This window comes from Gobio gobio (assembly GCF_949357685.1).
Source record: "Gobio gobio genome assembly, chromosome: 20".
Classification (NCBI taxonomy): domain Eukaryota; kingdom Metazoa; phylum Chordata; class Actinopteri; order Cypriniformes; family Gobionidae; genus Gobio; species Gobio gobio.
The window spans coordinates 21807966-21820924 of record NC_137113.1 but is presented as its reverse complement, the minus strand read 5'-3'; the positions used below and the strand labels follow the sequence as shown (position 1 = coordinate 21820924).

Sequence of the window (12959 nt, the reverse complement as noted above, 5' to 3'; positions counted from 1 at the left end):
ACTTTTGAATGGTAATAGTGGGAAAAAACAAGCTGGTATAGGACAGTGGTTCCCAAACTTTTTAGAGAGGTATACCCCCCGAGGAATTTAACATCCTTCTGCACTTCCACTTGCACTGCAGTCACACCTATTCCATCAGGGGACAGTATTTACCCCCTTAAAATTGATTTTCCAATGCATTTTTTTATCTTTTAGAAATACCTTTTAGAAAATATTGCTTTAAATAAAAATGTTCAGTGGAGAAATATGCAATGAAGGTAAAAAAAACAATGATACTTTTTAAATATTAAACTAAAACGGTGGCGGTAAGTCACTGTCTTGATGAGTGAGTCATTGAGTCATTATTACCACTCTGACCAAAGTGTGCATGTGCGTGGCCGTATACGAATGCCGTGTGTTCACACAACTTCATGAAGGAACTCAATGACATTATTCTGAAGTTTTCTCTTCTCCAAATCGCCAAACTCTGCCAACACAACTGGCTGCGCGGTCTCTGCTCCATATCTTCATCCAGATGGCACGAAGAATGCGATGGGAGCATAGGCAAACCCGGCATTGCGCTGTTCTTCACGGCAGCGAATAATATCCATTACGTCCATAAAAATGTATTTTGAATTTGCAAGTAAATTAAAACAATGGCCGGTAACATGCATACTGTATGCCTATCTGAGTGTGGTATAACCATACTTATTAGCGAATAATGAAAATTGCATGGAAACTGGATTGAGAAGTTCTGCTCATGTCATGTAAACTTCTTACTGCGATTAAGACCTTACTCTGATTACTAGAAATAATCGCATTATTGGTGCACATGTAAACGTCTAAAATGTTCAGCACTTAATATTACCCTTTTGTTTGTTGAACTGTTGTTAAAATTAATGTCATTTTTGCAGTTGTGTGGATATTCCACATTCTTCTTCGCTAAAATCGCATTCTTGCTTGTATAATATATTATCAACATTAAAAACAAGAATTCACACGTGGTATGTTTTGTATCGACGAGAGTTTTGAGTCTTAAATCGATCTCTATACACAGGTGAGAACGGCAGTAATGTAGCGCGAACCTATCATATGCACACTGCTTGTGTGGATGCAGTCAGTTTTGACCGCAAAAGATGAAGTAATTTGATTGGATGTCATGTATTTGACCTTTTTCGAAATTTTGCCTGTTAAAAATACATGCTCGGTTTTCATGTTATTTTAAGAGAAAAAACTAGAAGGTGGGGTAGAATTAAATGAATGGCAAAACTCAGCGTTTCCCTCTGTCACCTCATGTACTGCTATATGGGAAAAGAAGAACAGTTTAAACAGGATTGTTATATGTGGTGATACAAAATGATACAGCAAAAGCAAAGAATGGCACTTCAAATGATTGGATGGAGGAGTAGCTGCAGAGATGAGGTGAAGTCATGATGTACGGCTGAGCGATGGGAAGATTGGAGCAGCTGAAAGGATTGAATTTGGAGTGTGTTGCTGCTTGATCTAACTGAGAACATTTGATCTGCTCGTTGAGAGACAAGAGTACTTATTTGTATAGGGAATGGAGTGAAAGCTTCGGTGTTAAGGTGTGAACGCAACGAAAAGCTGTTTTCTATTGCTCTGAGAAATGGGATTTTTTACTCCAGGGCTTTACTTCTCAAAATGAAATGAAAAACAACTGCCCTTCTACTTTGTGTCCACTTTGTTGCACACATAAGAACTACTGGTTCACAAGCACCAAATAGTCCCATAGAGATTGACTTGGTAGGGTGGTTTAAATGGTAAACTGGTTTTCCCTTTTCTGTCTTAAAGCGGTCATCGATAGTGATTTGATTTGTGCTGTGATTTAATAGATAGAAGTGGATGATGTTGAACATTTATCACCACCCCTGAAGGGTTGAGATACCGAATCAAGCTTGTCCTGCTGATTCTACGTTCATTCTCTACATGTGGTTTTAAAGTTTCACAGGGAATCTGACATTAAAGTTCAAACGGCCTAATTGTTGTATAATTTTTATTCATGAAATTGCATTAAATTACTAATAAGCTATTATAATGATGTTACCTTTTAACACTCTGACAACCTTCCAAAGTGCATGTTGTCACTTCCCCATTTACAGAATGAGGAAAATTACTAAAGATAAAGTCTTACAATGTATAAAAAGTGGTTACATTTCTTCTTAATGTTTTAATTAAACACATCTGTAGTGTCATTGTTTTTGTGAAACATAACTTAAGCATAACGGTTAAGAAGACCGTAAAACCTGGATTCATAGACATGATTCTCATCCTTATTCCTTACCGGGTTCAAAAAACGAAAGGAAGGCAGAGAAACCAGCCACTAAAAATACATAGCAGCACCTCAGGATGTTAATCTAAATGTTCTTCATAACACCAGCTGTCTGCACGGAACACCTCTGTGTTCATTTTTATGCTCTGCTCACCCTCGCATAGATGCGGGCCAAAAGTGGGGGCTCGGCCAGCTTTAAATTAAGATTTCTTAAATTCTTTGCGACCATTTTATGCACGTTTCCTTGCACTCAGCAGGTGCTCATGAATAATCATGCGCGCCTGCATGTGATTCCAGACATACCACGCTCAGACTAAATATTCCATAAATTCTGACGATTTAAAGAATTAAGACAAGACGAGCTGTATCTCCAGAATGATACCTCCTTTCTGACATTTGAAATGACCTGTTTTATTTCAGCTTCCTTGGAAGTCACTGACCAGCATCATTGAGTATTATTACATGTGGAAAACCACAGACAGATACGTTCAGCAGGTGAGCAGTGTTTAATTGCTTGAAAAAGTTATGCTGTGCTTAAATAGAAGAAACTCTAATTATCTGGAAATATCTTTCTGTTTGCTCTGACTGTTCTTGATCTCGCTCAGTGCCGAATGTTTGTGACTTTGTACAGAAACGACTGAAGGCAGCAGAAGCAGAGAGCAAGCTGAAGCAAGTCTACATCCCCACATAGTGAGTGTGGGCATCTTTAAAACATCAACATTTCAAAGACCTGAACACCATTCGCATGATTTTAATGGTCCGGTCTCAAATGCATCTCCAGTGACCACTTTCTCAGATTACGATTTTGCATGTTTATAAACTGTAAAAGATTATTGTGTGAAATCTAATTTGCTTTTTGTCTCACAGCAATAAACCTAACCCTAACCAGATCTCCGTCAGTAATGGCAAGATGGCAACTGTGAACGGTGCAGCAGGCACAGGCAGTTTCCACACAGCCGGAGGCGGCCGTGCTTGTGAGAGCTGTTTTGGTGAGTAAGGACCCTCTTTGCCTAATTACAGTCAACACAGCCATCCAATCAATTCACTCCTTTTCCCAGAGGACATGTCACGCCTCCTGTAATCAATGGGGCTGGATACTACATTTTCACCCTTTTATCTTCCAATCTGATCAATCAAAAGCTGCCGCATCACAATCTATGTGATGAGCAATGCTTAGTCTGGGTCAATATTGCTTTTTAGTAATGTGCTCCCATCGGGGAGCATAAAGGGATTTTAATCCCTCTCGACACCTAATCCTTTCATTGTGCTGTAGGACGTCTTGTTATATTTCTCTTCAGTTTGCAATTAGGTTTCTATGAAAGCTGAGTGTTCCTTCAGACAGACTTGGTTATATAAGGAATAATTGACGATGCAGACCCGAGGTGTAACGGCCACTCCGCTACGTGTCGTGACCACCTCGGGTGTGCACTATTTTTCAAATAATTCAATGGCCCAGAGTCAATTATTCCACTTATACTACGGTTACCACACCTCAAAATATTGTTCAGATTATTTATTTCAAGACATTTGTCAGGTTTTGTCCTTAAAACGCTCTTGTGTGTTTTTTACGCATCTAAACCCAAGCCTCCGTTGCTAATTCCAAAACGTAATTTTAGAGTTAGTAACAGAGGCTTGAGCCACTGATAGAAGAATAACGCAGTTATTGTCAGAGTTGGGGAAAGTTACTTGCATTACAATATTGTGTTACTCCCTTAAAAAGTTACTTAGTAACATTACTTGGTTACTTTTTAAGAAAAGTATGTTACGTTACTTTTGTGTTACTTTTTCTCACCTGGGCTGCTCTGTTTTAATTATTTATTTTTTAATAAAAAAATTCACGCCTGTAAAGTAGAGCAGTGTTTCCCGGCAGAAGTGGTGCCGTGTAAAATTTTTTACTATATTTATTTGCTTGTTCAGTGTCATTGTAGGTTTTGGTTCTTGTGCTGTTGTCGGCTGTAAGGACCTTTTGAAATAACTGAAGTCATTTGGCGAAGTGATATGGAACTGTAATGCGGTCAAGACCTGCCTGGAACTACTTTAGTTGTGCGTTTCCCTGAAAATAATTGCACACCTTAGAATGCTCGCCAACCAATCAGATTCCAGCATTCAACAGCCCCGTAGTATAAACGGAATTAATTGAATGGGAAGGAGATTCCTGACCCACCAGGCGTAATTAGACCTGCATTTTTCATTCATTCATTCATTCATTCATTCATTCATTCATTCATTCATTCATTCATTCATTCATTCATTCATTCATTCATTCATTCATTCATTCATTCATTCATTCACTCTTCTCTGTTGACAGGTGTACAATCTGCTCAGTGGTACTCTTGGGGTCCTCCTAACATGCAGTGTCGCCTGTGTGTATCCTGCTGGATGTACTGGAAAAAGTATGGTGGCCTGAAGATGCCAAGCAGAGCTGAGGGGGCAGAGGAAAAAACGCCTCCAAGCCCTGCACCCAATGTAAGTACTGCCCTCGCAGTTTGGATCTGCGTTGAGGTGCACATATCTATATTAGTGGTGGGCCGTTATCGGCGTTAACGTGCAGCGTTAACGCAAGACTCTTATCGGGCGATACAAAAAATATCGCCATTAATCTATTCTCAAAGTTGGGTTGGGAGCTGGGTCTATACTACGCAAGCTATGATGACTTTCACCTTGATATTCTAGCGCGGATGTATACCTAGCTGAATTGCACTGTAGGGGGCGAGAGAACGAGTCTTCAAACCTGTGTGTATGCCTACTGAAACGATACGACACTCATTTTCTACAGTATCAATACCAGCCGCGCTCTCCTCTCCGACCGACAGTGAGTTGACACGCACCCGCCTCCTCTCATTCAGCCCAGTTAACCCTCTGAACATGGTGAACGGGTGTTCTGCTGGATTTAGCATGTTAGTATTGGTGTGACCGGTCTGAATTTCGCGCGGGTTGCACATAACGTTAATTCTACTAATTCCCGCAGATTTCACATTCGCATCTGAAGCGCACTCACACATACCGTAATAAAGCCGCCTCTGACATACAAGGGCAAAAATGAGCTCCTTTTTCCAGCTTATTAATGGTCAAATACACTAAAAAATGTCTCCATGCCCATCTTGGTGAGTTTTAACGTAAACATAGTCATAACCAGCTCACAGGAACAGTGTTTGGGATCCATGTGTGCGTCAGGTCTTAAAGGGACAGAAGTTATTTATTATTCAAACTACAAAAAGACAAACAATCACTTAGGAGCACACATATTCTGAATGCCTTCGGCAGAATTCAAATGAGCCATTTTAATCTAGATTAATTCCAAGATTACAGTGAGATTAATCTAGATAAAAAAAACAATAATAATAAAAAATATATATATATTAGATTTGTTCAAAAGTTTGAGGTCAGTATGATTTTCTTTCTTCTTTTTTTTGGTGGAAAGAAATTAATACTTAAGCCCTATTCGGACGGTATTAGATTTGCAAGGGTAGATGGAGTAGTGTAATTTTACCACAGGACGTCTGTAATATTAATGGCCAATTCGCACGGGATAAGAAATCTCAGTGAAACTAGCAGAAGTGGGAGGGGTAACTCGATTTACCCACCGCCATCACCTCTGTAAATCTATATATAACAGTTAGGTCCGGTCGAGCGATTTATTAATTAAATTCTGATTGGATTCTGTTGGTAATAGGCACTTACTTAAAACTAAAAGAAGTTTTGTGCCTCTGACAAGTGCTTTCGACCTGCTTTTGGATCTGAATGGTAAGCAGAAAACGCTTGAGTTTTGCCACAGACTAATGCAATTGAATGCTTTTTCAAACTCCTCCATACTTGGAAAACCCACGGAAAACTACTTTTCAGCAGGAAATGATGGAATATTTACATACATTTTTACAGTGGGTCTATTCACATGGGATTAATATTACCTGAGGTAATTTTTCTAGACCGTTTTACAGAAGGTACAAGTCGCAGTAATCCTTACCGACATTGTCCGTAATGATCACTGAGATGGCACATTCGGATGGGACTAAAATCACTGAGAAGCTGTAGTAATAATTACTTTACCCCACCTCTCCATGTTAAATGAATCCCGTCCGAATAGGGCTTTACTCTGCAAGGAGGCATTAAATTGATTAAAAGCAACAGTTAAGACATCTACCCCCGGTTTCACAGACAAGGCTTAAGCGAGTCCTAGATTAAAATGCATGTTTGAGTTGTTTTAACTGAAAGAAACTTGCACTGATATATCTTAAAATATGTCAGTGCTATTGTTTTGTCTCAAGATGCATACCAGTAATGTTTTTTATCTAGCGCACGTTTATAAAAGTTCCTTAAAAGTCCTAATTGAACTAATGCCTAATCCTAGTTTACCCTAAACCCTGTTTGTGAAACCGGGCCTTATATTATTACAAAAGACTTTTAGTTCAAATAAATGTTGTTCTTTTAAAAGAATCCTGAAAACAAAGGATCATGGTTTCCACAAAAATATTTACCAGCACAAGCGTTTTCAACATTGATGATAATATGAAATCTGCATATTAGGTAGGGGTGGGAATCTTCAGGCAGCTCATGATCCGATCGCATTTAATAGCATCATTTTGAGAATGCTTTTAAAATTTGTTTAACCACTTAAACATGCAGTTGCACACAGCCGCGTGCGCTCTTCAGAAAGCGCATGTGAGCATTTGAAAAGCAGTCGACTGTCAGTAAGTGAGATTTTGCTTTCCAAACGACATAATTAATGAGCATATTTAAGGGAAAACAAGGATATACTGCTGGGCGAGTCTTTACAATTTAAGCATAACATCAAGCAAAGTGTGCGTTTTTCACAGTGCATTTCCTGTGCAATAAAGCCTGCGCTTGCCCTTGTAATTCGCTTAAACCCTTTTGAACTTTATGGAAGTTTATGTACTTGTTCAAGGGTTTTTGTGTGTGTGAAATTGGCAGCAAGCAGAATACGGCTGTTTCCAGGATCAGCTCAGAATCGTTGAAGAGGGAAGCCTGATGCTTTGGAGAATTGATTTATTTTCTCCCACCCCTAATTTGATAATGATTTCTGAAGGATCATGTGACACTGAAGAATTAGTGGCTGCTGAAAATTCAGCTTTGCCATCATAGGAATAAATTACATTTTAAAATATATTAAAACATATGAAAACAATGCAGCCTTCTGACTTTTCAAAACAATAAAAAAAAAAATCTTACTGACCTCTAACTTTTGAACGGTAGTGTGTAGATAAAGGGATAATGTACTGTCATTCTCAATTGATTCAGTAATTCAGCGAGCCGTGTAATATTACTTGGCTAATGTTTATTACACAGCTATTCTACTGTTCATTATATCATGTTTGCTCATAAAATATTACATTCTGCAACTTGAAATGTTAATGTATTTGTAATATAGAAATTTCCTAAATTAATAAATCGGAAAGTCGAATAATTTTTCTTTGCCATTGTTGTATATAGAACCGTATTGAAAAGTGTTACCATAGTGTCATTATCATATTAACCCTCTGGTGCTCTTCGTTTAGGGGTTGCATTAGTTGTCTTCCTGGTCATAAGTGACCGGACACCTAAAAATTTAACTTCCCCCCACCCCAGTAAAACCAATGCAATTTATTTTTCTTCAATAATATTTTTTCTTTTTAATTTTGTATTTTGAGATGATTTGATGGTATTTTTTTTATATTTATGCAATAGTTATGGTCTATTTTTGCCAGTGAAAATTATACAAACAAATTGTTTTGTAATAAAATAAAAAAAATCAGGTTAAAACAGAGACTAGGCCTTCAAAATAAATTTTTTTGAAGGCAGATTAGCGCCCTCTTTTGGAATTATTTAAGAAATCATGCAACCATGGGTGTAATCACTAGAGGTATCTATGGAGAATTCCCTAGTTCTCTTTTGAACACATTTAATTTTTATTTTTTTTTGGATGGATTTGAATAAATATTTAAAAAATCTCAGACTATTTATTATGAAGTTTTAGATTTTTTTTTTGTTGTTAGAAATATTTCTGTGAATTTGTGTTTTTGCAGATTTCCCATTCATTTCCGAAGACAATGAACGCTACTTTTTTTTAACGACCAATTAGCATGCTCGAATCATGACCCCAATTGTTTTGTGTGTTTACATACCTAATGCTAGAAAAGTCACCAAGTTTCATATCATTCCGATGAAGCAGTCATTTTTAAAATTTCAAAACAGAAAATTTTCCGGTCAGAAATGACCGAAGAGCACAAGAGGGTTAAATAACTGACATTTCACAGCAACAAAACATTATGGTTGGCAAAAACCATGTTTACCCTGGTTGCAAATGAACCAAGGTCAGATAGACATCTGGAGGATTGTCTCATCTCAGAATTTTAAGAGAGCCATTATATTCTCCCTCTCGCTTTCTGCTGTTTTCCCACTCAACCTCCTTATTTTGTTTGTCTTTACATTGTTTTTCCTTGTCTGTCTCTCCATAGGAAATGCGTTCTCGTGGCCACGGCGCCCGTCAGTCTTCCCACATGGTTCCGATGAGGAACAGCGGCAGCCCCAAATCCTCCATGAAGACCAAGCAGGCGTTCCTCCTGCAGGCCACGCGCCTCACCAAGCTGGCACGTCACATGTGCCGCGATCTCATCAGGCTGCGCCGGGCCGCGCGCCGCCCCTTTGTGCCCATTAACTGTGGTGCCATAAAGGCGGAGTGTAAGAGCTCTTTAAATTCCTAACTTCAGCCTTGCGTGCAAACGCGCACACACACACACACAAACACCCACGCTGTCCCACCCGCTCTGTTCCCCGACCACACCTGTCCACATCTCGCTGTCATTCCTCCCCTCCATCTTCCTGTCTTGTACTGTTTTTATTATTATTATAATTATAATTATTGTTATTATATTTTATTTTGGTTTTTGTATTCTCCCCACCCCATTTCCAATAAAGACTGCCTGTCCTCCATATTTTACGTTTCAATCATCTTTTCAGTTCAAATTCGCTTTTTTTCCCACCATCCTTGTTGACTTGGTTTAAGGGTTTGGTTTTACGATGAACATAAGCACATTTTTAGCACTTCTCTCAGTTTTGAAGAGAGTTTTGTATGCACACATTACACACAAAGGCTGACAAGATGCCCTATTATGCTTGCTTCACCTTACATTGTAATTATACTTGAAATGCATATCATAGTCTGAGCCTTATATTTATTAAAAGCTTTAATGAGAGACTTGAGAATATAAAATATGACTAGGGGTACTGGTTTGTTTAAAGGTACTTTTTAAGTGCTTTCCTCTTAAGGAAGATAAGCTGTTTTTGGTTTTGCATTCTTTTCCCCCTCAATATCATTCCATGCACTCCATGTTAGTGTTTTTAATGCTATTGGCACTGCTATTGAAGGAAATGGGATATATTTTTGTTGCTTCTAGGTATATTTTGGGGGGATTTTAATATGAATTCGGATTGACACAATATGGAATTTTATGGGAATGTAAATACATTTGTAAATAGTCACTATTACACTGGTCAAAAGTGATTTATGACCTTTAAAGTTGAACGTGTTGGGACGTTCTCAGGACAGTTGGTTCTAGCAGAAGGATCTCTTTGCTTTGTACTGAACAAACACCCTCTAATGTCGAACTGGGATAGTTTATTTTCAGAAGATTTTAACCACAACATCACGATCAAGCCTTTTGGCCTTTTTAAATTTCCTTTGTTTATCCATTATAAAATGTGCAATAAGATATTATTTTTATTTTATTGACTGGGATCAAATGAATTATGATTATTTGTTACATCAACAGAAGAAAGTACAAGAACTATTAATGGTGCGTGCCAAGATTTGTAGTCGAAATACAGTCCCTGTCAGAATAATCTATGAAGATATGTGGATATCAGTTAGTGTAATGTCTCTGCTTTAATTTTTGCCATTTCTACTCAACTGCCATCACTGATTGTACCCGAGAGAATGTTAGTCTCTAAGGGAAGAATATGTCTTTATTTTATAGAAGCAGAATGGTATACAAAACAATATTTATGTGCTATGATGTGGAATAGCTAATTGAATTGCTTTTGTGTGTGCAGCCAATCAATCATTCAGTAGCTAACACTGACAGGCTGTTCAGAGGCATGCATGTATGTAATGAGATGATGAAGTGTCGGTTAACAAGTAACTCTTCTATTGTGCTTTTCATTAATGCAAAGATGATTGATGATATCAGTCTCATCAATGGTGCCGTTTATGATCTAATTAATTAGATGTTCAATAAGTTGGAAAGAGTCATTTACAAAATTGGAACAAGGGTAGACATGCGTTCCTCTATTGGTTTCTGTTCTTCTGATTTTTAAAAGCTGAAGTTTTTCCTCTTTAAGAGTTTGCACACTAGTCTGTAATTTATCAAAGAGCCAATTTAAAATGCTGAGGAAGTTGGTTCAATGGCGGCAATTGATTAGGACTTTGTGCCTTGGGAAGTGTTACGTTGGCACAGAAAGGAGAAATGGCACAGCAGTTTCAAAGGGAATGGGATGCGGTTTATGCAATAATTCAAGATGATTTTTGGGGGTCTTAAATGGTAACTGATTAATTATTTGTCAAAGAGCGCATGCGAGTATTTTTCAAATACATCACAAGCTAAAAACCCTTTCAAACAAGCCCAGAGAAGAGTTTGCGGATCATGGTTGCCAGCATTTGCTCTGAGGACAGCTGTGTCCTCTTGAAAGGCACTTGTAAATAGGTCAGTTTTACAGGGAGAGCGAGCGCCGCATCCGTCCAATCACACGTTCCTCTCAGTTTTGCATTGCCCACCTCCATTCTATGCTTCCATTCCACCCCTGTCTCCACCCCAGACATGTCTGTATGTATCCCCAGCCATAAGAAGTTGTTCTGACATCTGTGTCCTGAAGCACGAGGGACCCGGGTGGGGGCATGCTCTTTGGTTTGTCTCTCTTTTATTTTTCTTTGTGTGAATGTCTTGTGGGCAACCAAAACACAAATAAAACCATGGCTGAAACCATCCTATCTGAGTCCTTGTAGTTTCATGTGTCTCGTGTACCTGTCCATCACTCTGTTGCACGCACACCGACCGGCCGAGCAGAGCGTCGATAGTGTGAAATCTCAGACAGCATGAGCTCCATCGGCTCCTGCCGTGCCTTCATGACTTGTGTTTACGTGCACACACTCATAAGAAGCCTCTGTGAATGCAACATCACATTTGTTTTCCTCTTTCCAACCTCATTCAACACGCTGGCTAACCAGGTTATGTTCAACATCTTGCCTGCCCATCAGAGACCGTGCATGAAAATCATGGAATAATCACGTTTTCTCCATCGAAATGTGACATACAAGTGAAAATATGAATCATGAGCGTTTAATGAAACACATCCGCAGCCGTGAGGATTCAAAGGTGAAGAAAACAGTTTGTCACACACACAAAACTAACGGAGAACCACTCTTTCAGCACTTCCCCAAAAGCACAGGTTTCACTCCATTTAAAGAATGGATTTTGTGTCGGTAGATAATGCATCGCCCAATTCGGCAATGCTTTTTTTTTTCCCCTCCCACAATCGATATATATTGTTGAAGAGGTAAAAAAAACTGAAGTTATATCTCTCCAAAACAACAAGAAGAACTGCCTGAAGAGAACAGCTTTGAACAACATCCGAGTTTTGATGAATTTTAAAATGAACCGAAGAAAGTTGGAGGGATTTTAATGGGTTCATTGCGGTCAGATCAATGTTCCGGAGTACAGCGGGAAGAAATGATGTTCACTAGGGCCTAAAGAACGAACAGTGGAGAAAATGAGATTTGACTGCTTGCTGCTCCCATTAAAAATAGTTGTCTGGTCAGAAAGATTAGTCACCACGGGGTTGGTGTATCACCGCCACATCCATCAAGCCAGCCTGTTCAGTATGCCTCATGTTGGTTTCTAAGTGTGAATGTCTCTTTCTTGCTCTTTGACTTGCTTCTATCTCCGTTTGTCTGTTCTGTACTGCCGGTCGATGAATAGATATGATCCGGGTGTCAGAGGGCATGACAGGGCGACCTATGAAGCCCAAATCCTCCCCGAGGAGCACCCTGACCAGCGTCTTGCAGTACCTCGGTGAGCCACGCGATATTAGAGCTGTCTCCACTGAGCTGTAACTCTCAGATCATATTGAATCTACTGTCATTTCAGAGACTCGTCCAGCAACTCATGTTCAGCGGCCTCACCGCACCCCTGGCCTACAGGTGCAGCCCCCGCGACGCCTGCTGTCGTCTCTTCCCAGCCATGGCCCACTTGGCATGTTGGGAAAACGGAGCTACCATCACCACAGCCGGGTTGAATCCGCAGAGAGGAGGGCCGGTGCTCCAGCCCAAGGTGGGTTTACAGTTCAAATACATGCTTAGATAATATTAAAGATGGATGTCATTGTAATATGCTAATACACACCTCTTTTTTTTTCGTCATAGAAAATCCAGCTCATATTGTGGGACCCATTTTGGTAAGCATAAATGACTAGATTCACTGGTGGGTTAGACTGAAGCAGGAAGGTCTCTAGATATTATCGGTGTGCTTTCATCAGATTGGAAGGCAATAACTTGCTTTCAGTTGTGCTGACGAAACAAATTGTAAAAACATAAAATTTTGCCTAGTTTTTATTTGTTTATTTGAAATTGATACGTTGGTGAAACAGTTACTTTTTTATGAAAGTAAAATATAAGATTTGTGTTTTATTACATAAATCCATA

The 12959-nt window shown here is 39.1% G+C and overlaps 1 protein-coding gene across 2 annotated transcripts in view; it reads left to right on the top strand.

Annotated features, from left to right (window-relative positions):
- Positions 1–12959, top strand: part of mta3 (metastasis associated 1 family, member 3) — a 49701-nt gene that overhangs the window by 27161 nt on the left and 9581 nt on the right. For both annotated transcript variants that reach the window (XM_079801188.1, XM_079801187.1), the window contains exons 10-17: positions 2690–2764; positions 2901–2959; positions 3137–3258; positions 4578–4735; positions 8722–8944; positions 12238–12330; positions 12406–12588; positions 12681–12712. In XM_079801188.1, the coding sequence (XP_079657314.1) occupies positions 2690–2764; positions 2901–2959; positions 3137–3258; positions 4578–4735; positions 8722–8944; positions 12238–12330; positions 12406–12588; positions 12681–12712 (945 nt within the window). The remainder of the gene's footprint in view (positions 1–2689; positions 2765–2900; positions 2960–3136; positions 3259–4577; positions 4736–8721; positions 8945–12237; positions 12331–12405; positions 12589–12680; positions 12713–12959) is intronic.